The sequence below is a fragment of the Morchella importuna genome (assembly GCF_003444635.1).
Source record: "Morchella importuna strain M04M26 chromosome Unknown Morimp01GS100, whole genome shotgun sequence".
In the NCBI taxonomy this organism is placed as follows: Eukaryota; Fungi; Ascomycota; class Pezizomycetes; order Pezizales; family Morchellaceae; genus Morchella; species Morchella importuna.
Window position 1 is genome coordinate 5399 of NW_025763496.1, and position 22454 is coordinate 27852.

Sequence of the window (22454 nt, forward strand, 5' to 3'; positions counted from 1 at the left end):
GATCAAAATTACTATTAACGGACCTGATCTACACTCTCCAACCAATCGTTAAGGAGATAATCTCCGGCCGGAGATAGCGTTTTTTATGGTATTTAGTTTATTCAGGGCCAACACGGCTGTCTTTAGTTCTGAAGATCATGAAAAATTACTTTTACCGTCATCTTCCCTGTGAATTTTTCACCGAAGTCAGGGTCGATCTCCTGATAATCCAAGTTTTTTGATCTTTCAAAAGATCAATATATCACCCCCTAATGCTTTAAAAATAGGTAAAGTGTATATTAGGTACAGTACTACTCTAATGTATGATTGCTAGCACCAATGCTTTTACAAAACGAAGTAACTAATTGAACAAAGCATCAACGCAAATGATCCGCCAAAAGCCATTATTTTCGTCCCATGATTTCCTGCATCAGGAGCAGCAGTTGCAGAGGCAGTTGGCCGTGTAGAAGGAGTTATCCTATACCGAATCCATGTTAGTGGGTTTCTGGGGAAATCGATGAATTTAAAAACCTACGTGACGTTGGCAGGGATTGGCTCCGCTGTTGAAGATATAGCATGCGTCAGTAAATGAGATCTCCAAGTAGAACTGTGGCATCCGTTTATCAAGAGCTCAAAAATAATAATCCATATGTGCAAGTGAACTGATATCCTGCTATCCACTCTCTCGAACGAACTCTATGTCAAATACCGCTTTGTGTTTAATGCTATACATACCAACTTCGTAATCATAGGATTTGCAAGTAGTCTGGAAGTAATCAACAGCTTTCTGCCTTGATCCGCCGCACCTGGAGGCAAGGCAAGTTTGCGCACCTTCTGAAGCGCAGACGGTCTGGATATCGGAAGGGGTGCTTTCTTCGTTTACACACGCAAGTACACACGCCTACGTATTCAACACAGTTATTAGCTATGCATGCCAGAAGATGTCATATTGGAGTTGAAATCTTACTGGTGGGATCTCAGCTTCAGCAAAGTAGACGAATCCACTAACGATGAGCAAGAAAATTGTGAAAAGGGTATTTCTAAACATCATGAAGAGAAGTCTTGAAAAGAATGTGAGGCTGAGAAAACAGATTGGAGGGCCTAAAGAGCGACAGACTATATTGTGTAAACGGATTCGCAGAGAGAAAAGTTGGAGTTGGTCACAGGTAAGGGAGGAAAGTGAAATGCCAGGAGAGACGACAAGGTAAATATAGGAAAGTAAACAAGGTGTAGGTACTCTACCCCATGTACCTACATGTAGGCGGCGTGTTACTCCAGGTAACAGCTGTAGGTATTAGGGAATTTTAAAATTATTTAGTGTCAATTAGTATCAATCTTAATCCTGTGTTGGAAGGGACTAGGGGGTAACCTTAACCCCTGAAGAAGTTAATCAGCTCAGCCCCACACTCCCGCGCGGAAACAGTCTTGGCTGCAACCCAACTTTAATTATCATTGGGCTGAACAGTGCAGGATTAGATGACTCATCAAAGTGTCAGTGGAGATGGTAAAAATAGTAACGAAAGTACTCTACATGTGTTACTCTAGCTACTAGAGGAGGTAGTCAAGAACGAAGGTGACCGATCGACCCTCACTCAGAATTTTTTCATAGAGTCAAGACGGCCAATGGGTTGGTTGCTCTAAACGAATGAACTCCATAAATTCTCCTCATTCGCGTGAATACCGTACCCTTCTAACCTCCTGTAGCCTCTCGGTAGAAACATATCCTACGGTTGGCGCCGGCGGTTAAAAAACCTTCTCCAACCGTTTGTCCCTTTGGTAACCACTTGACGGCGTACAAAGCTTTGTCTGTCTCATTATGAGTTGCAACACAAGCTTTCGTTTCAGTAGACCACACCTTTGCTTTCCCATCAAAGGACCTAGCACATACCATTATCTTGACTGGGCGTTTTTAGAGGTTTAGGCATTGGCTACATACCCACTAAGAATATACTCCCCGGTTGAACTCCACGCAATAGAAAACACCCAGCTAGAGTGCCCAGCAAGATTGGCCACTTGCTCGCCAGATGCCACGTCATATAGCGCAATAAAGTTGGAATCACCACACGCAGCAAGTAATTTTCCCGCAGGAGAAAACGCGACGCATCTCACTGGCTTAAGGAGACCTGTAATTCTTTTGTCAGCAAGTGCCTATTCAAGAAATTTGTGTAACTAACCGGGAAGGGAGTGAAAAATGCGTCCTGTCTCATTATTGAAGATGTATACGCCTCCATTTTCGTGACCAGATGCTACGAGTTTTCCATCGGGAGACTATTTGACCTGCTTAACGTTGTTTGCTTTCATCTAGAGGGTATAGGATAGTATTACAATTTCGACGCACATGCCAAAACTTCCTTTCGTCTCATACTGCCGAAGCTTCGTTCCTTGCTCCAGTGCATTCCAAAGTATTACCCTTCCATCGTAGGTTGTTGAAGCTAGGAGGCTGCCAGTAGTTGACAAAGAAAGGGCCCAGACCTCTCCAGGATTCTTTCCTTTAAACTTCAATCATCAGCAGCTTGACGAACAGGCTTATCGCCGATCTTACGAACCTCCAATACTCCCGATCCTTTTAAGCTGTTCAAGATCCCACAGTAAGGTCTCTCCATCAAATCCGGAGCTAGCTGCTATTCTCCCATCTCTGCTTACCCCGACGTGATGGGTTCCTAAGGGATGGGCTTTGACAAAAGTGTGGAGAAGTGAATGTTCGGGTGAGGCAGTATCCCATAGTTTGATATTCGAGTCACCGGATGCAGATATGACGTATCTAGAAGTCACGGCAAGTGAAAAAATATCGGAAGGATGAGCTTTAGGAAAGATAAAGTCAACATTTATTCATAAATAAGTCTTTATAGGTACCACTGATACACCTTCTTCCTGAACATGAGCTGTGAGGTATTGTTTCGACTTTTGAACTTGTTAACTAAAGGCAGTAAATTAAAAGATCTTGTTCATTTGAAGTAAACTTACCATCGAAAGATGGATCGACTCGCGGTTTTGATGGTGGTTAGAGTAGAAGGCTGGGTGATTACCGCATGGTGGTGGGCCATCAATTTGGCGCGCCTGACTGCATGCGGTAGGTCTCAATGTGCAAATCTGCATTAGATAATCATTGAACAACTGCTATACTCTTACCATGTAGGTACAGGTACAGGTAAGGTAGGTACAGGTACAGGTAAGGTAGGTACAGGTACAGGTAAGGTAGGTACAGGTACAGGTAAGGTAGGTACAGTCTCCCTCCGCTATAACGAACCTGCATATTCCAAAATTTCTCGTTCGATACAGCAGATTATTCGGTACAGCAGATAAAATTCCATCATTTTCTATGTGAAATTGAAATTCAGATCGCAAAATCTGTCCATAATAGCAAATTTGTGGCATTATTGGCATTCGGTATAGCGGAGGTAGATCTTATCTTTCTTATAAAATAATAGGTTTCCACACAAATTAATCCCTATCATTGTCAGCAACTGAATACAGGTCAAGTAGTATGCACAGGCATTTACAATATAATGTGAGATAAAAAAGTAACTCTTGTATGGAAAATAAAAGGCCAATGCTTCAATGGAGCGATTACTACACGTGTTCTTACAATTTCTCCATTTCTTATGATATATGTACTCTATGTACTCGTAATTTCATAGCGTTTGTGAACACAACTGGGTGCGCATACCCCCAAAATCCCGCATGAGGCTTCAGGGTTTTGGTCTATGCAGACCCAGCCGCATTCACAAACGCTATGAAATTATGAGTAATAGGGATGAAAGTAACAAATTAATATGAAGAGACGAAGTCAACCACCCCTGGCCCACTATGTCAACATTTTGGTTTGATCTGCAGACATTGACCGTTGCTTTGTACATAAATTTCCCCTAACTACAGAAGATTCCTCCCGCCGTTTAATAGTTCGTGCTACCACCGTATGCCTCGCGAAATCCGAATACCACATCTTAAGTTGTGCCATGCTCACAATCTAACCCATCTTATCGTAGGCACCCCTTCCAAATCCAGTCCTCAGAAGCCGTATCTTTTTATGGGGTACCTGTTGTTATTTCCGTCCCCACCTCCTTGACCTCTCCTTCTTTCCTCCACATAGCCTTGATTGATTCCACGCAGGTCTCACAAAGAACGTTTTTGCGTTTGACCCCTCCACATGCGGGACATCTGTTGAGAGCCTTGTTGTCCTGTAGGGCCTTTCCCGCCAATTGCCGCATACGCTTCCTCGAGTGACTCTGTTTCTTTTTAGGTACGGCGCGAAGTATTGATTCCCAGAGGTGTGGGAGAAGTGAAGGGATGTTGAGGTGGATAGTTGTTGGAATAGTGATTGCACTGGACATGCGAGGGATTGTGGGGAGAAGAGCCTGAAGCGAGGCGAAAAGCCCAGCACGCGAGGACGATAAAGCATGCATTGCCATCTTAGATTGAGATTTGTCACTTGATGAAAGCTGAGGGAGAATTTGTTGCCGAGTGACGATGATGTGCCGAACGCAGGAACCAGGAAGTGGGGACATCTTGGTATCAGTTGAGAACAATTTCTTTCGCAAGCCCAGTGGGTTTGTGGGCTAGGGTTGCTATGCTGATCCAATGCCAAGCCAGGGGAAATAGCCCAACAACAGACAAGTCAAGCAACCGAACCCCTTTTCGTTCCTTAAAGATTATTGTAAACCCCCCCCCCCCCCCTGACTGGCCTCACTCCCTCCTCACCCATCCTCTATCGACACGCAAGGAGAGCTATCTCTTCTTTTTACATTATCCTTCTTCGTGCTGAAGCTTCCTTTCCCTTCCTGCATTCTACTACTAGCACAACCACCTTCTCCTCCGTTTAATACCTTGTAATCATGGCTCAAACTGCAGCGATGATGTCCCAGACTGCTACTGTATTTCCTCGTAGTCACGTCGGTTTTGACAGTATCACCTCGCAAATCGAGAGGAAGCTTCTGAAGCGCGGTTTTCAATTCAATGTTATCTGTGTTGGTATGTGACAAGCTTCTCATCTCGCCATCCTACTCGCCTTGCTAATACCAAGCCGGAACAATCTTAGGTCAGACTGGCCTTGGGAAATCAACTCTTATCAACACAATCTTCGCGGCGCATCTTATTGATTCCAAAGGCCGCCTTACCCCCGATGAACCTGTAAGGTCTACCACCGAGATACAGACCGTATCCCACAGTATGTCATGCTTTTCTTTGCCTCAAACTACTTGTGAGAGCTAACTCTACGATAGTTATTGAGGAGAATGGCGTTCGTCTCCGGCTGAACATTGTCGATACCCCAGGCTATGGCGACCAGGTTAACAACGACAGATGGTATAACCTCAGTCTTATGAACGTCAGAAAGCACTATAACAATAGCTGACATTATTGGTAGCTGGGATCCCATTGTCAAGTATATTAAGGACCAGCATTCCGCATACCTCCGCAAAGAACTTACCGCTCAGAGAGAACGCTACATTCAGGACACCCGCATCCACTGCTGTCTATTCTTCATCCAGCCATCTGGGCATGCGTATGTATACTATAACAGCTCAATCGTCCCATCCATCAATTGCTAAATTCTCTGTTACAGTCTGAAACCCATTGACATAGTTGTCTTGAAAAAATTATCTGACGTTGTCAACGTTGTCCCTGTAATTGCAAAGTCGGACTCGCTTACGCTAGAGGAGCGCGCTGCTTTCAAGGAGAGGATAAAGGAGGAATTCGCATTCCACAACCTTAAGATGTATCCTTATGACAATGATGAATTGGATGAGGAAGAGCGCGCTCTGAACGCCCAGATAAAGAACATCATTCCTTTTGCCGTTGTAGGTTCTGAGAAATCAATAATCGTCGATGGTAAGCAAGTTCGTGGAAGGCAAAACAGATGGGGTGTCATCAATGGTATGAATCAAGCGTTCCTATTTTCTAATACAATTACTGATGAATTTGAGTAGTTGAGGATGAGAAGCACTGCGAGTTCGTTTACTTGCGAAATTTCCTTACTCGTACTCACCTCCAGGACCTGATCGAAACCACATCTCAGATCCATTATGAAACATTCCGTGCAAAGCAGCTCTTAGCTTTGAAGGAGTCCAGTGCTGCGGGTGCTGGCAGCAGCCGACCTATTTCACCGGCCGCTGAGAGGGAATTAAGCAGGGGGTCGCAACAAAGGATGACGATGAATGGATACTAGGAAGGTAGCTTCTGCATTTAAGGGGAGCTTGGTTTGATCGTGGAGGCTTCCGCATAATGCCTCGAGTGGAAAAAACCCACAATTGCGACCTTTTTATCTTCTGGTCGCCACTTTTCTTTTTCTTCGCTACTTATTAATAACTCTTTTGTTGGAGAACTTCTTTGTACTGCTGTATTTTCGATCATATCCAATTTTTAGCTCTTTACCCTCAGTTTGTTGATTCCCGCACTGTGGATATAATTCAAGGTGACTTGCAAGGATACCAAGCAAGCTCACGTACTAATCGTGCTAATCGAAATTCCCTATGCAAATTTCAACTTCAAATACAGATCAGGCAATGATCATCGCAGGACATCCAAAATATGGGGTATTACTACCCCCAGGGGCCAGAATGGGGTATCATCAACTGATTGATAAAGCTACTATCTACTTGAATATACTAAAACCGAAACTCTAGAGTAGGTTAGCATGTCATGACTTCCTTGTGCCAGCCCTACCCATGCGGGAGAACCTTTGCGATGCATATTATTCAAATTAATCATGTTATCCACTATAATCTATTATTACACGAGTATTCAAAGTATGGATAAGATGAAGCTCGTCAAATAAATTTGGTCTTGAGACCATCTTCAGCTTTCAATCCTGGAATAAAGACTTTAGGCTAACCATCAAAGTTGTTCGTTGCGGGTAGCAAAAATGGTAGCATGCCAATCCTTATGTACAAAATCGGTTCAAAACTAGAAGTCTCTAATTCAAAATGGAAATGCATTTTTGTTGTAGTTCAACCAATTTGTGGTATAGTTTCAAAAACCAAATCGACTTACTTTATACTAGAGCTGCATATACTACATGTAGTATGAAACCTAGTGCAACAATATGAGGCTCTCTTCTCATTGGTCTACTTTTTTGTTGAATACCCTTAATACATCTACCCTCGTTCCAACACATAATCTCTAATATCCACCTTAATTATAACCTCGTGATTGCACCTCCAATATCTCCAAGCTATATTTTTCTAGATGTAAATTTCAATATACATAGAGTATATTTTTCAACTCGAATCCTACCATATCTGTAAATATTCTCGGAGCAAGTACTTGCGACAAGTAGCTGTCGATTGCATGATCACTAGTGGGGATATTCAATATAAAAAAACACATTCTACAACCAATCCTCAATAAGTGTAAATGTCCCCAATTATTGTAGCCACAATAGGAGAAATATGTGTATACAAGAGAAATGAGAAATAAACAAGAAAGACTGAAAATTATTTTCAGATATTCCTGTTTAGAGAGTCTCATCGAATAACAGAAATAATTAAACGCAATCAACGACCCAAGGAAACATAACAAAACGAAAGATTTAAAGCGCAGGCATTTATAATTCTAAGATAACACCAAACCCTAAAGTTTCACACTATGGTCCACCGGTTGCAGTAACAAGACTAAACGGCAATCGTGTTAGCGTTTTATCTATATAATCTAGTTTGGGGTTATCAAAAAAAAAAAAAAAAAAAAACTTACGCCTGAGCTGCAAATGGCCAACCGAAAAAGACAACGTACATGGGAAGATACCTAAAGGCCCATGAGTCAACGGGTCCAGATTACTAAGATAGGGCTAAAGTAACTTACATTGAAGCGGCACGTGCTAATCTTGTTGTGTAGAATTTTAGTTGAACTGGTTGTGCCTTCACTGTCTTTGGGTAGATGAAGAATGGATGTGGCTCCTCGAGCAGCCTCTTGCCGAATGGGCGCATGAGTCTCGTAGTAGCTCTAAACATGTTTATTTTTTCTTTGGTGGATAGAAGGGGTTGTGAGTTGAAGGGCTTCGGGCTGTGGTTGTGAGTGGAGTGGGAAGCGTGCGAGTGAGAGGAGATGATTCTGATTTCGAATATTCCAATGCAGCAGATAATGAGAGAGCAAGATCTTACAACGTCAGGTATCGTAATACTTATACACATTAATACAGAAGGTTCTACAGCCCAATGCATGCTTTACAGGATAAAAAAGGTGCCAGTACTGTGGAACGATTATGGCGAGATTGTGGAAGTGGGAATAATCCACCCGTCCCCATTCCAGGCGTGAGGACTGAGGCGGAATGGTACTATCAGTGAGAAACGAGCAAAAATCAGGCGAGTCATCATCATACTGCAAAATATCAGACAATGTGGACTGATGCTGAAGTTGTGGGGTGAGGTGGGATGGTCAGTGCAGAACCCTGTATGTACTGTCTTCGGCGGCCTCCGGGATCTCGCTCCACTACCTAGAGTAGATACATCTCCACGTGACTACATATCGTGTTTCGACTGTGAGCTACATACATGTACTCGTATACCAGGGTAAGAACCAAAAAATGCAAGTGATGGAAACAGTAATGATTTGTATGAGAGATCACCGCCACCCCATACAAATAATCCTTGCCCTGAGCAACTGGTTCTTTTCGTGGTAAACGAGTACATAGTTGGCAACCTTTACTCGGTAATAAACCTAACCCTTGTTCAGTGAACCTTTTGTTGTAAAGTCACGCCGTCGTGGGCCTAATCCCTTCGTTCGTCAGAGCAAAAAGGGAGAAATATTAGGCCGACGGCGTGGTGATATTCGGAAAATCTAGCTACCTACAGACTGTGGAGACACCAGAATAAGTGTGTTTGGGGGGGGGGGGGGGTTCACAGAAGGTGACTTCACAGCAAAAGAGGTTCACGGAGTGAGGGTTAGGTGTACTACCGAGTAAAAGTTGCCTACTAGCTCCCGGTCATGAAAACGCACGAAGGGATATGTCTCCCTTTTTACTCTGACGAACGAAGGGATAGAGTATTCCCTACCAATCAGGGCGCTACGTGAAATTAAATTGCAATATTGCTGACCAAATTTGGTCATAGATATCTCTACTATAATGCGTACTGGTAATAGAGGTACCACGATAAGTTGATATCCTCTAGGTTGATAGAGTACTAGATAATTATCCTATTATATACATAATAGTTTTAGCACAGAACAAAGATTGGTTACACTGTCTGGCCATTATTTACGTTTCTAAAATAGTCGGGATGGGTTATGGGGATCCTCAGTGAATCCAGCCATGAAATCGTAGTTTTACACCCCCCCCCCCCCGGGGGGGATCCTCAGCTTTTGCACGAGACAAGAAAATAAGCAGGATCAGACGGAAGAAAACTGAGCGAAATTTCCTGTACCTAAATAGGCAAGCCAGCTTTAACCTACAGTCATTCGTCGTATCCAGCATTATAAAATAACCCAGCTTCTCGTTGTGTCGATATCCGCTCTTCGTCTGAAAGCATGCTTAGGTTGGCTCGCCTTAGAGCATCTACGTCTTTACAATAATCGCAGGCAAAATCGCATGTCGGTGCCTTCACTTCACCAAAATATTTAGATATGGCTAGGTGGCGGCAAGTCGAGATGTCTTCGCAGTATTTGACCAACTTTTAGGAGTGAGTCAGTATTTCCCGTATAGAACTAGAGCTGATAATAAAAAAAGAGATCGCTAGCCGTACAGCGTCAAAGCTTGTGGCCCTTCCGAGGCCCTTTTCACTCGGCATTCTTTTATTTTCTTCCAAGTTTACAAGATATTGTGTTCGGTCTCGGTCCTCCCTGCTGTAATAAAGGATACACCTCGCGGCTTTACCGTCCCTTCCTGCTCGTCCAGCTTCCTGGTAGTAGCTTTCAAATGACTTTCCTATTTGCCAGTGCACAATGAACCGAACCTGTAGTAGAATCAGGTTAGCTTTTGCAAATAACGATCATGACTTTTTACCTACGTTTGGCTTATCAATGCCCATTCCGAAAGCGGTTGTTGCAACGATAATATCGTAACCAGGCTTGTTAAGCAACCAACTGGTAGTGGTGTCTTCCTTTTCCTTTTCTTTGAAATTTCGTATGTCAGTACATATACCTGCTATTGTAAAGCTCCAGGTGAGCTTTGAGGAAATGAGGACTTACTCGCAAGCCCTGCGTGATAAGGTCTATCTCAACAGTTAGCATAGATTCACCATGTCCTCAGAAAACTCTTTTTTTTGACCTAGCTCCAATGCCATTATCTCGTAGAGCCTTTGCAAGCTCTTCACATTTCTGTCTTGCTCGGCAATAAATAATTCCACATACCGCTGAAGCACGTTGATATTTACCTTGGTGTAGTTCTCGTCTTGCATAAACCTCTCTCAGCCAGGCTACCATATCTTTGAACGTATCGAAAGAATCATTCATATATCGGATCTCGTAGTGAAGATTGTTGCCTTTACATGTGCTCAGTGAGTATTGACTTATAACAAGGGAAGGTTATATTAAGGCGACTTACGTGATGTAGAGAGGAGAAATATTTTTGTAGCTGGTGAGGGAAGATTGAGTATTTTAAGAATATCAAATCTTACTTTTTCGGTGGCAGTGGCAGTTACTGCCATTACTGGTACCGAGGGATATTCCGACTTGAAGAAAGATAGTTGCTTGAATGAGGGTCGAAAATCGTGACCCCATTCTTTACTAGTGCCAGGGTTGTTTAGAAAGGACCTGCTAAAAGTATTTTAAATAGTCCCAAGATTGTAAGCCCACCTGAGATACAATGGGCTTCATCAATCACAATGCGATTTAGCTCGCGTTGTCGGTATACCAGTGCAAGTTTACGGCGGAAGCTCTGGGTAGCACAAAGCTCTGGAGTAACTAAAATATAAATCAACATTAGAAGCACTGCAAATTGTAATAACTATGAGCAAGATTATGGCTATAGACCATATAGAAGGCGGTTTTTTGGATGTCCGCACTCAAGATCTGCAAGAATCGCTTGTCTTTCTTCGGCGGATACACTGCTGTTCAAGGTGGCTGATTTGATTCCGGCCATTCTTAGAGCATCCACTTAGTTCGCCTATATATAATGAATTAGTTCAGGGGCAGTACGTACCCGATACCGTTGTCTACACATCGAGACTCTCACCATGATGCTAAGAAGCGGCGAAACGACAATGGTTAAACCATGATCAACCACCACTGCGGGCAGTTGAAAGCACAATGACTTTCCAAGACCCGTTGCTGCTTGTAGATACACATCGTGACCTGCCAGTGCAGACTAATTTCCACTTGTTAGTAGAATCAAACAAGATTACGATGGCCCCGTTCAAAGGTACCTCTATGACTTCACGTTGAACTGATCGGAATGCTTGTTTCTTGAATATGCGCTTTAGTGCGAATTCGATATCTGGTTTCTTCTTCGCTTTGGACATTACTTAGACGACGTGTAAAGTGGTATCATAAAAACAGAAAAGTTTGCCAGGTCGTGTCAGGCACTTTAGATTGGATAGGAATGTATATGTATGTACTAGGGTATAGCGAAAAGTGATTAGAATCTGATAAGAAAAATACACGTATTCACCGCAGCATTCACTTATCAGATTCTGATCACTTACCATCAACACCCGGTACAGCTCCTACCAAGAAGTCTTCGTGATTAGTAAGCGAGCCTCGAGGCGTCGTTGCGCGCTGCGCCGTCGGCGTCGGCGTCGAGTGGACCACAATTGAGTATAGAGAGATAAGAGAATATAATTAATAAAATACAATTTAATACTTAGTATACCACCCTCTTGCTTCAATAACTGCTGCGACTCTGTCAGGCATAGACCTCCATAACTTCTCAAAGAACTCCTCAGGTATTGTGTCCCAGACCAAGGGGAGGACCTCAGCCAGCCTCTCTGTTACTTTATCAGGTCCTCCGAGTGTGTTTTTTATCTGAGGGTATTGAGTTTGAAGCCTCTTTTTGAGCTCTACCCAGACATTCTCAATTGGGTTCAAATCTGGTGAATAAGGTGGGTGCACCTCCACCTTTATATTATTTTCTTCAAACCATTGTAACAAGGCCACTTTAAAGCTGTTACAAAAGTACCTGTTCTATCAGTTTAGCCAACGACACTATGGTAACCACAGCTTGTTCTTCATTGACGCGTGAAGACGATGGCAGATGGGCCCCTACCTCTATCTGTATGGAGGGTAGAGATCCTAGTGAGTAAGGAACCTTACAAGTAAACTATGTCACTGGACCAAACAGGAACAGAAGGACAATGAAGCCAGATAGGAAGGGTAACTCCAAAATCAGAAGTTATCCTACCTTGGCAGTCGACCTTTGAGATGCGATAGATCTGCAACTGATGACAGAAAATTATGTTTTATTGCAACAGAAAGGATCCTCGCGACGCCCTATGCGTAATGGGAGGTCTAATCCAAAAATAACAATTTGGAACCCCTAAAATAACCCCCAGAGCGTCAAACCGCTGGAATCCTCCTGTTTCAGCCTGGTATATTTTTGAGGATTAAGAATGCGACCCAAGTCACTAAAGCAAAATTTGGCTTTATAAACATCCAAATTAATTCTAAATAATTTAATTAAACAAGTATTGTATGTTCAGCTGTTTCCGCTAGTTCTTAGTATCCAGAACAGCTTTTGGCAGAGATTGCGTGATTTGACTCGGATAGAAGTTCATCTGAGGTGTGGTAGCAACTCTTCTCTCCCCTCATCGGAAATAGTCGCTGTGCCCCCAACTATTGACAGGCAGACTGCCCATCAGGACAAAGTGTAATGGCAGCTATATAGTTCAGCTAGGCAATATATTGGAATGAGAAGAGTCAGTATAACACAGGGGGATTAGGATCTGTAATAGGGATTTCTAGTATGTTCTTTCAGTTTCTATTACGCAGAAGTATGAGTCATCATCGGACAAAGGTATTGGATATATAAAGGGGCGTTGTCCCGTTCTATTTCTTGTTTCCTTTCCTTTTCTTGTCTCTTCAAGCAATCTTTGTACCTTACCCTCGCAACACCAACACTTTCCATCTAACAATACTTTTGGCTGGCATTCTCGATAAAACTTTTATACTAACTCGATCCTGTATATCAATAGACCACGTAATCTATTAGTATCTTATCGCACATCTGTTTGTACGCGAAGTTACTCACGCTCTAGTTCCTGAGTTGTGATCTCTCCCCCCTCACTTCTCCACCCCTCGCTTAAGTCTTGCGAGAACAGTGAAAACAATAACCGACCTGGCCTCACAAAACTCCCAAAACCCACCCAACCCCCCAAACATCACGGGTAGGAAGAGGACTCTATCAGAAGTCTTCCCCAACCCAACCCGATCCGGAACATCAGTGATATCCCAACAAACCTCCCTGAGCTCCTGGTTTGCAGGAGCCCCCCCATCAGGAACTCCGGCATACTCCCGCTTCCCCGACACCCAATCGACTCAACAAACACAGTCCACCACAATAGAACAGACCCAACTTAACAAAGAACCATTCAACATCTTCGCCGAATATACCCAATGCACCGAACCATATGTCCCCAAATTCGATTACATCCATCCCAGCATCGTCCCAGAAGAAACCCACACCAGAATGGACTTAAACTACATCACTTGGGTCATCCGAAATGCACTCACTGTCGCAATCGAAACACTCAAACACTCAATCCAATAAACCAATAACAAAATCAACAGCAGCCACGGATTCAGAATCCAACAAAACGAGGTTCTTAAACACACAGTCGATATTTTGGGAAAACAGCTATTCGAAATGACAAAGAACCAAGATAAACAATCCGAAAAACTATACAGGATGCAACACCAGACCTCTGTAACGGGGGTCTATGGACGTGGGGACTATGACGCCAAGGAATACAACCGAGGCGAAGACGTAGCAATAGGTATTCAAGACTATGGGCTATGGAGTGGCTCTGCCTAGTATGACTAACTAGTTGAGCCCTATGACGAGGCGTAGAACAAAGTAGTATTCGTGGAGTAATTACAAGAAGTTGCGTGAAGGGAAAAGGAAAGGAAGGAAAACATGAAAAGTCACGAGACAACGCCCCCTTATATATCCAACTCCTAGTCCGTTGATGACTAATACCCCGCGTAACGGAAACCGAAAAAACTTAACAGAAACCCAATTACAAATCATAATTCAACCGCGCAATACCTCCTCTTCACAATCCAATCTATCGCCTTAGCCGAAATACAATATTTCCATTCCAACCTCCCTCCTCTTCAACCACTACGCCTCCGTACAAGTCCCAGTCCCCGTACAAGTCTCAGTCCCCGTACAAGTCTCAGTCCCCGACCCCGCCCCTGCACCCGTCCAAGTTCCCCCCTCCGGGAACAAAAACAGGACACCAGCTAAAGCCAGCCCAGTTAGTTCTTTCAACCCAGCCAACCCACCAGCCCAGAAATCCTACGCTGCCACCGCTGGAAACGCCTCGAACCCGGAATTCACAACAGTCACCAAGAAGAGGAACACCAAACCCAAAGCATACCACCTGTTCAAACCTGAAATCACTAAACTCAACCGGGAAATCGTAATCAAAGCAAAGAAGGAACTGACAGTCACTCCATCAGACATTAGAGTCAAGATCAATACAAAAATCCAGGACCCTGACTGCCAATTAATTGCCGTCCGGAAAACCACCAAAAACAATATCATACTGGAATCAAAGTTTGCAACTCCAGCCACGAAGGTTCTGGAATAAAAAAAAGATTTTTAAACCGTATTAAACGAACTGAAAGTACCCTTCGTCGACATCCGGGTTAACTCCAGATGGTCGAAGTTTATCCTCCATGGCATCTCCACCTCTACAGATGAGGCCTTTGATCCAGGACAACTACTAGACTCGGAAATCAGAAACAACTACGGCAACAGCTTCGAACTGGCACAAATCACGAAATGTCTATCGAAACCAGAAGCCAGAGTCGGAAAGTCTCACTCCTTCATGATCATTGCCCTCCCCGGACAATTCACAAAAGAGAACCTCGGACTCCGATATCTCACCCTCTTTAATAGGAACTGCAAAATTGATAACTATCTCCCAGCAAATTCAGAAACTCAATGCTCCAAGTGTCTTGAGTATGGCCACAGACAAGAACGCTGCTCCCACCCCAATGGAAGATACGGACACTGTGCCGAGGAACATGAAACCAAAGACCACCCATGTACAGAATACGCCGGGGGCCTCAGATGTTCACACTCACCCATCCGATGCTACCACTGTAAGACCCCCCATATGTAACGGGGGTCTATGGACGTAGGGACTATGATGCCAAGGAATACAACAGAGGCGAAGACATAGCAATAGGTATTCGAGACTGTGGACTATGGAGTGGCTCTGCCTAGTATGACTAACTAGTTGAGCCCTATGACGAGGCGTAGAACAAAGTAGTATTCGTGGAGTAAGTACAAGAAGTTCCGTGAAGAGAAAAGGAAAGGAAGGAAAACATGAGAAGGCACCAGACAACACCCCTTTATATATCCAGCCTCTAGTCCGTTGATGACTCATACCTCGCATAACGGAAACCCAAAGAACATAACAGAAACCCCATTACAAATCCTAATTCAACTGCACAATACCTTCCCTTCACGATTCAATCGATCATTCCAACCAACAGATAATATTGCCGTTACAGATTACGCCCCCCCTCCAAAGCCTACCTCCTGGTAGTCTTAGGTTTTTGTGGATAACGTTCATGGAATCGTCGAACGATATCAGGTGAATGCTCAAGGTCCGATAACGGCTGCCACGAAGCATCATCATATCCTGTGTACTGTACCAGGTACTCAAACCGTCCCTTGCGTTTCCTAGAATCCAAAATATCTTCGACTTCCCATTCTTCCTCCCCTTCGATCTCAACTGGGGGTGGTGGTGATAGTTGTTGTCCCGGTAATGGATTGCCTGCTTCAGGTGACAATAATGAAACATGGAATACTGGATGGATCTTCATAGAACGGGGAAGTTCTAGTTCATAAGCATAGGGATTGACGATTCGTTTGATGCTATAAGGACCAATCCGTTTCCAATCAAACTTCTTGGAGGGTCGCTTTGGTAGAACGTGGCAGGTCGACAAGAAAACTTTATCTCCTATATGATAACGAGGGGCAGGAGAACGATTTAGGTTAGCCGTCTCCTCTTGTATTCTTTGCGCCCGAAATATTTCGCTTTTTAGGAATTCCACCATGTCCTTCATTTCTTTTGCAATGCTGTTGGCCTGATCTTCCGCTGTCGTTTTGCAATGTTCTAAGGGGCCAAAAGTCATCCTGGGATTTCTTCCCGAGTTGGCATAGAAAGGAGAGACTTTTGTTGTTTCCGAAGTATGATTATTTGTGACGAACTCGGCCATTGCCAATAGCCGGACCCAATCATCTTGTTGGTAAGAGACATAACTTCGGAGATACTGTTCCATGATGGCATTGATTCATCAGCAAACCTGTAGCCTTCGCCAGACGCCCGGGGCGCTCAGGGCGCTCAGGGCGCTCGGTAGGTAAACTACCTCTCCAGAGATACCGCCAGTGCTCCTGGCGAGGTCTGGCGCACATTATTCCGCCCCAGCGCACACTAGTCCGCACAACGGGCCCCGACACTAAATAATAGCGCCCGGTGTAACTAGGACGTCACTCTACCCGCTAGAGAACGCCAGTTGCACGGTTGGATATCCTGACTGCTCCTGGAGCACTCTTCACTGCTCCAGCGGGCTCTGGGGATAGAATGATTGCCCTGACTCCCCCTGACGTTGCCAGATGGGGTGCTTTGAAATCTGGCTCATGCCCGACGTACCGATTCCTACATGTCGGCGCCCCGTTCTCTCTAGGCATACACCTCTCCGCCGTTCCGGCCTCTGGTATTCACAATTCCCCCATGAGATTACAAAAACATCACTCGCACGACGATCTCTACTGTCTCCAGAGCACTCGCGACTGCACTTTGAGAATTGGTGTATTCAACACCGTGATCCTCCGCCTAATACTAAATACAATACGCCATTTAACACCCTAACTAACCCTAATACAATATACGAATCAGAAGAAATCCCCCACTATCTCCCTTAGCACTCGTGATTGTTCTACACATCCTCCTCCCCCCCCCCCATTCGTAATCCCCCGCTACAGGTAATTCCGGCTCTTCTTCTTCCTCCTCCCCCTCCTCTTCGGTGTCAATGCCGCGAAGTCGGGCATTAATCACTTCGTCCTGGGCGCTGTCGGAATCAACCCGACCTCCTGGAGCACTCGTGGGTGTTCTCCGAGCATCTCGGAATGCGGCAAGATCCGCAGCCAGAGCTTCATCGTCCTCGCTAAAACCCTCCTCCGGTATAATCTCAATCGTTACCCCTTTTTTATCTCGTATCTATTAGGGTTAGCATTTAGAATACCACTCGCATTACCGGCATCTAGAAGTATCATACCTTTTCTCGAAGGTTATCTTTGATTACCTCCAAGGTTGCCTCCTGGTTCTGTTTACTTCTCCCCTTCCAAGTGTTGCTCATCCTGTTGAACGTTTCTACTCGTGTTTGGATGACAGCTTGGCAATCCCGTATAGCCCTAGGAGCATCCGTCATTGCTCCCAAGGCACTCGCCATATCAATGAGGGCATCGGGCCATACTTACTCACAACACTCTCATTCTGCGACTGAAAATTATCAGGCTTCACGTAACTCCCTGTTGACCACGCCCGAATGCCGTGCCAGATCGCCGTCGATATCAGGCAAATAAGGGTAGGGGTTATCCGCTCTAGAAATTCGGGATCCCTAACCCCTCGCATTCTTACCCCATCGAAGTATTTAAAATACAATATATCGATAATTTCCGGAGCCAGGAAGCGCAGTCGGTAGGTCTAGAATCTGTTACCGGCTATCCCGAGTGCTCTCTGGGCATCCACTGGCATCATACCTCGTAATGCTGTTGGGGGCTCAAGAAACGATCATTCTTCAAAAGGTATTCCACTTGAGCCGCCCTCGCCTCAGGCCCCACAAAATTTCCAAGCCCGTATATCGTAGAGTCCGCCAGGCGCCCTTTCACCTCGTGCATCAAGTGGGAACGGACACGGGAGTGCAGACTTCTGACCTATCATTCTCAATTATGCTTCCAGAGCACTCGTAATCCTTTTGGGGGCACTCACCTGTTTAATAACGACCTCATCAAGGTCTACTCTACACCCCACTCGGCGACTAGCAGTTGCCCACATGCTCACTACCAGTACCGAAAGTCTTGCTGCAGGTGGAAAGGGCTCATGTAGAAGAGTATGCTCCCCGATTAACACGCTACACTCCTTCTCAATCCTCTGAGCCTGCACTGACAGCACATTTGCACTCCTAGAGTTAGGGACCACAGACCTCTGAGTCAATTGGCTCGAAGGAATGTCGCCAGTGTTCTCAAAGACGTCGTGAGTGTCCTCCGGAATACTAACCTCGCTTCCCGGAATCAAAATACCCTCGCTTTCCGGCATCGGAGTACTCTCGTCCTCCTCCCTAGATGAGGGAAGGTACTCGATTTCGTAGACTCTTCGCGATCTACCTTGACCGTGAAGTTGGCTTGAAGGAATCTGACGACTGCTCACAGAGTTCTCGCCAATTACCTCGCTAGGCGGTGAAGAACGATATGTCCGGTAAGTGGGGGACGACTCCCCGTATCGAGAGCGCATCGAGGAAAAATCGATATGGCGCGTAGAAGAGGTATACTCATGAGCATAAACAGGTGCAGAGGGCCTAGACTGTGAGGGTGTTGGGGGTGCTCTCTGGGATGCCGGGAGTGCTCTCTGGGATGCATTCTGGCTGGGTGTTGAAGTGGGTGCTGCTCTCCCTTGACCTTGTTTACGTATTACTTTTGCGCCCGGTCGAGTTCCCCTCTGAATCGTTAGCCACTAATACTTACATGTTAAAAAGCATCAATGAGCGAGATAGAGTCGAACCTGTACCACGTCCACCGACACGTTGGAAGAAGCAATGACCTCCTCTACCGCGCCAGTTGGTTTCCTCCGAGCATTGCCCAGTGCTCTGGGAGTAGTCAGCTGAACTGTATGAGGTCTCTTTCCGACAGTCTGAGACTTCTGGGTGTAAGATGGGGGGGGGCTTGAGGTTCATCCTCCGGTTCATCCTCATCCTCCTCAGAGCTCTCGTGGTCATTCTCCGGAGCATCATCATAGTCTGAGTGGCTAGTATCAACTATTTCTTCCACCTCTGGCGCCTCAATTGCCTCTGGCGCCTCAATTGCCTCAGGCTCCTCCTGCGCTTCAAAATTATCAGTATGATCCTCGGGGAGATGAAATTCTACCCTCCTAGGACTGCTCCTCCCAGTGGGGGTTTCGGAGGAACGGAGAAGACCTTTCCGAGTTATTTGAGCGGCGGTGGTCGATTGACTACTCCGAGTGCGGGCTGGCAGTGGAGTCAATGTTCGGTAAGATATTTCAGACTCGTCAGTCAGTAAATCTTCATGTTCTTCAGGTTGTTTTGGGAGTCGTGGGCGCTTTGGGGCAAGAGGTGCTGAACCGGAGGAGCGCTTGGTGGGAGCCATTCTGATGACTGGCAGGAATATCCGCAGTGCTCTAGGAGCATTCGCGATATCTTCGATTAGAAATCAATTCTTGGCGAGAAAATTTGCGCCGCTAATCAAGAAAAATTTGCACCGTTAATCCTCTTATGGCAGGGATCATCCTATGTTACCACAATTTCTGCACTCAACCGCATCATTTATCATCACTCGTTTTAACTGCACTTTCTGAAGCGGTACCGAGTGCTCTGAGAGCAATCTAGGAGTTTGATTCGACTTTGAAATAAAAGCAATGCAATTACTACCTGGAATAATCTAATCTAATCTAATCTAATCTAATCCTATCCGATATAACCCATCCATTGATATATTCTCGCAAGACAAAGGGAAATCCAAAACACCAAATCGTACCGCACCTCAATAGCTATCGCGAGTGCTCAGGGAGTAATCCTAACAACTATTAAAAGGTTAGTGACAATTCCGCAGGAAGGGAAGTTAGAGATTATACCAAAGGGAACTAATGATGCCCACCACTATCACCACCATCACCACCACCACCATCACCACCCCCTCCAGCTGGCCCACCACCACCATCACCACCGCCTCCAGCTGGCCCACCACCACCACCACCACCGCCTCCAGCTGGTCCTCCACCACCACCGCCGCCCGGAGGAGGAGGAGGTCCGCCCGGAGGCGGTGGAGGTCCTGGACCACCACCACCACCACCACCACCACCACCACCACCACCACCACCACCCTCCAGCACCAGCAGCCGCGAGTGCGTCAGCAGCTCTCTTGGCTGCTATCCCGGCAGGTGTTCAGATCGTCCCCTGTAAGAAGTTTGGGTCAGCAACCCCGACACCCAAAGGATACTTCCTAAGGTATTTGGGGTCTAAATCGTCGATAGCATCCTGCTGTCTATCGCGACGCCTAACAAGAGTCTGAATTAGCCTTTGATTACTGGCATCAGTTCTAGGCATATATACCCTCAGTCCTTTGGCATTTATCCGGTGCTTTCCCTCCTCGTAATCCGAATCCTCTGCAGGAATATCGATCATGCTATAATCATCTTCCTCAACGTGAGGGAAAGCCGGGTTCAACGGGGGGATTCCGCACCACCCAGGTTAGCACCCGCGCCTGCTCTGTGGAGGACGCCAATATCCTCCGAGGCCTGGCATTGCTGTTCTTCAACCAACCTTCGAGCTCCTCTGAATCGGTAATTTGTACCTCCACCGCCGAACGGAGGAACAGCTGCCGGGGGGACATTCTCAATTGCCCCCCAGATAGTCCTGACTGCTCTGCCGGGTGCGGTGTGCTTCAGGATCAAGTTGCATAGCTCGGGGAAAGTTATCTTGGTCAAAATTCCGATGAACGAAGGTTCGTTCAGGGGATTCATTCCAGTCATAAGTAGGTGGTGGGACGAGCATAAAGAATGCCCCTAGAGCATCGGGGTCCACCACGGTAACCATTATGGAAGGTCGCACGAGTTCCGGAGGTACTGCACGCTCTTTTCCCTTTGCGAGAGCGTCTTCCGGCTGCCTGACCACCGCCGTCATCATCATCATCACTATCAAGGGCCTCTTTGAACTGACGGTCTCCCCTGTCCCCTTGATAACCTATCCTTCATACCAACATCTGCGATGAGCCACTGTAGAGCACTCGCCAGTGCTTACGGCATCGGAGTCACCCCCAGTCCAAATTGGCAGAAAAACGTTGAGGAGGGCAATTCATCAAGTAAAGGCATAGGGCATTGAACGCAGCCATACCGGACGTGCTTTTATTGACCCAACCCACATTTTGCATTTCCGCCTTTAGCTGTTGCGGATGCTGGATTCACTCTAGGTAGGTTGAGTAGACCTAAAGTCATCTCGCTCTTGTTGATCATCTTTGAATGCGGTCGAGCTCTGGGATGTCTCTTGAATACGGGAACAACACTCGGGATGTCTCTTGGACAATCGGCGATGGCTCGGTCTAATTAGTCTTCTGTTCGTACTGGTGAGGGGGCTTATTAGTTCGGACGGCTTGCACTAGAAATAACCGAGAGGGGCGTCGGGGCTTGAATGTAGGGTCTCCGGTGCAAGAACCTTGGTGGAGCATGACGGGTGCTGGTGAGGGAGTAGTAGAGCCTGCTGGGCCTGTTTGAGCGGCCGCTGTTGCTGGGGCCTGTTGAGCGGACGCACTAGACTTGGACCGATGAGAACTTGACTTGGGACTATGGTCTTCCGGGCAACGTTTCTTTTGTGGAGCACTAAGCGGTGCTGGTGGTAGCACTTACCTAAGTAGTCGTCCGTAGGGCCTCTGGTGAAGCACTGCTGCGTGCTGAGGAGCAGTGGAGACTGCTGCTAGTGGGCCTGTTGCTGAACTGTTGCTGGGTCTTGTCGTCACTTATTATGTTCAGAGGGTTCGGAACTAAAGTCGGGAAAGGAGTCGGAATCAGTTGGGTGCTCCCCAGTTACTCGGAAGATCCCTTCAGTGTCCGTTGGACTAGTTAGTATTGGCGGGTCCGGTTCAGTCCGGATTGGTGGAGGACAGGGTTTTGTTTTCGGCTCTTGTTGATCGGTGAACCCGGAGCACTGCCTGCTTAGGGGTTCTGGTATCTCCTCCGGTAGGCTTGACAGTTTGCGGGATTTGCTGTAATTTTCGTGACGATTTGTGTTTGTTTTTCGGGTCTTTTCGTTATCGTCTTCGTCTATGTCACCAGCGCTTATTGGGAAGTTGATTTATGTTTCTGTGAGCTACCTGGTGCTCTGAGCGGTGTTTGGAGTCTGATAATGTAATGTATCACTGTGGTGAGTATGGTTCTAAAATTAATTGGATTAGGAGAGAGAAATACCATCTTATTTATAAAGATTGCAAAGGTTAAATCGCTTGAACGAGGAACTTGAAGGATGAGATTTCAAACAGGTAAGTTGAAGCAATGGAAAATTGAAGTGATAGAGAGGGAAACTTGAAGGTGGTTAGATACTTTCACGAACTTGAAGGAAGGGAGGGGCTCTTATACGAGTACGATCAGCTTTTT

At 45.8% G+C, this 22454-nt stretch overlaps 11 protein-coding genes across 11 annotated transcripts; 3 read left to right on the top strand and 8 right to left on the bottom strand.

Moving 5' to 3' along the window:
• Positions 1-324: 324 nt before the first annotated feature.
• LAJ45_11750 (uncharacterized protein) lies at positions 325-1027 on the bottom strand (the record flags this gene model as incomplete). Its single annotated transcript, XM_046121225.1, has 6 exons — positions 325-457; positions 515-539; positions 715-745; positions 811-829; positions 879-880; positions 947-1027. 6 exons carry the CDS (start codon positions 1025-1027, stop codon positions 325-327), a joined length of 291 nt encoding a protein of 96 aa, XP_045965570.1.
• Positions 1028-1722: 695 nt separating this feature from the next.
• On the bottom strand, positions 1723-2946 carry LAJ45_11751 (uncharacterized protein; the record flags this gene model as incomplete). The annotated part of the gene is made up of 8 exons (XM_046121226.1): positions 1723-1785; positions 1835-1856; positions 1916-2102; positions 2154-2247; positions 2305-2468; positions 2526-2780; positions 2844-2880; positions 2944-2946. 8 exons carry the CDS (start codon positions 2944-2946, stop codon positions 1723-1725), a joined length of 825 nt encoding a protein of 274 aa, XP_045965571.1.
• Positions 2947-3786: 840 nt separating this feature from the next.
• On the top strand, positions 3787-4338 carry LAJ45_11752 (uncharacterized protein; the record flags this gene model as incomplete). The annotated part of the gene is made up of 3 exons (XM_046121227.1): positions 3787-3830; positions 3966-4159; positions 4220-4338. 3 exons carry the CDS (start codon positions 3787-3789, stop codon positions 4336-4338), a joined length of 357 nt encoding a protein of 118 aa, XP_045965572.1.
• Positions 4005-4484, bottom strand: LAJ45_11753 (uncharacterized protein; the record flags this gene model as incomplete). Its single annotated transcript, XM_046121228.1, has 1 exon — positions 4005-4484. The coding sequence occupies one exon, from the start codon at positions 4482-4484 to the stop codon at positions 4005-4007; it is 480 nt and encodes a 159-aa protein (XP_045965573.1).
• A 348-nt stretch (positions 4485-4832) lies between these two features.
• On the top strand, positions 4833-6142 carry LAJ45_11754 (uncharacterized protein; the record flags this gene model as incomplete). The annotated part of the gene is made up of 6 exons (XM_046121229.1): positions 4833-4947; positions 5015-5143; positions 5199-5280; positions 5342-5479; positions 5540-5850; positions 5904-6142. The coding sequence occupies 6 exons, from the start codon at positions 4833-4835 to the stop codon at positions 6140-6142; spliced, it is 1014 nt and encodes a 337-aa protein (XP_045965574.1).
• A 1416-nt stretch (positions 6143-7558) lies between these two features.
• Positions 7559-7922, bottom strand: LAJ45_11755 (uncharacterized protein; the record flags this gene model as incomplete). The annotated part of the gene is made up of 3 exons (XM_046121230.1): positions 7559-7586; positions 7666-7716; positions 7774-7922. 3 exons carry the CDS (start codon positions 7920-7922, stop codon positions 7559-7561), a joined length of 228 nt encoding a protein of 75 aa, XP_045965575.1.
• Positions 7923-9362: 1440 nt separating this feature from the next.
• On the bottom strand, positions 9363-11366 carry LAJ45_11756 (uncharacterized protein; the record flags this gene model as incomplete). The annotated part of the gene is made up of 12 exons (XM_046121231.1): positions 9363-9578; positions 9651-9860; positions 9915-9920; positions 9992-10018; positions 10096-10118; positions 10281-10388; positions 10451-10627; positions 10702-10809; positions 10879-10988; positions 11048-11060; positions 11119-11212; positions 11271-11366. 12 exons carry the CDS (start codon positions 11364-11366, stop codon positions 9363-9365), a joined length of 1188 nt encoding a protein of 395 aa, XP_045965576.1.
• A 2339-nt stretch (positions 11367-13705) lies between these two features.
• Positions 13706-14654, top strand: LAJ45_11757 (uncharacterized protein; the record flags this gene model as incomplete). The annotated part of the gene is made up of 2 exons (XM_046121232.1): positions 13706-13825; positions 14139-14654. The coding sequence occupies 2 exons, from the start codon at positions 13706-13708 to the stop codon at positions 14652-14654; spliced, it is 636 nt and encodes a 211-aa protein (XP_045965577.1).
• A 952-nt stretch (positions 14655-15606) lies between these two features.
• Positions 15607-16359, bottom strand: LAJ45_11758 (uncharacterized protein; the record flags this gene model as incomplete). Its single annotated transcript, XM_046121233.1, has 1 exon — positions 15607-16359. The coding sequence occupies one exon, from the start codon at positions 16357-16359 to the stop codon at positions 15607-15609; it is 753 nt and encodes a 250-aa protein (XP_045965578.1).
• Positions 16360-19952: 3593 nt separating this feature from the next.
• On the bottom strand, positions 19953-20493 carry LAJ45_11759 (uncharacterized protein; the record flags this gene model as incomplete). Its single annotated transcript, XM_046121234.1, has 2 exons — positions 19953-20237; positions 20290-20493. 2 exons carry the CDS (start codon positions 20491-20493, stop codon positions 19953-19955), a joined length of 489 nt encoding a protein of 162 aa, XP_045965579.1.
• Positions 20494-20531: 38 nt separating this feature from the next.
• LAJ45_11760 (uncharacterized protein) lies at positions 20532-20831 on the bottom strand (the record flags this gene model as incomplete). Its single annotated transcript, XM_046121235.1, has 1 exon — positions 20532-20831. The coding sequence occupies one exon, from the start codon at positions 20829-20831 to the stop codon at positions 20532-20534; it is 300 nt and encodes a 99-aa protein (XP_045965580.1).
• Positions 20832-22454: the final 1623 nt, after the last annotated feature.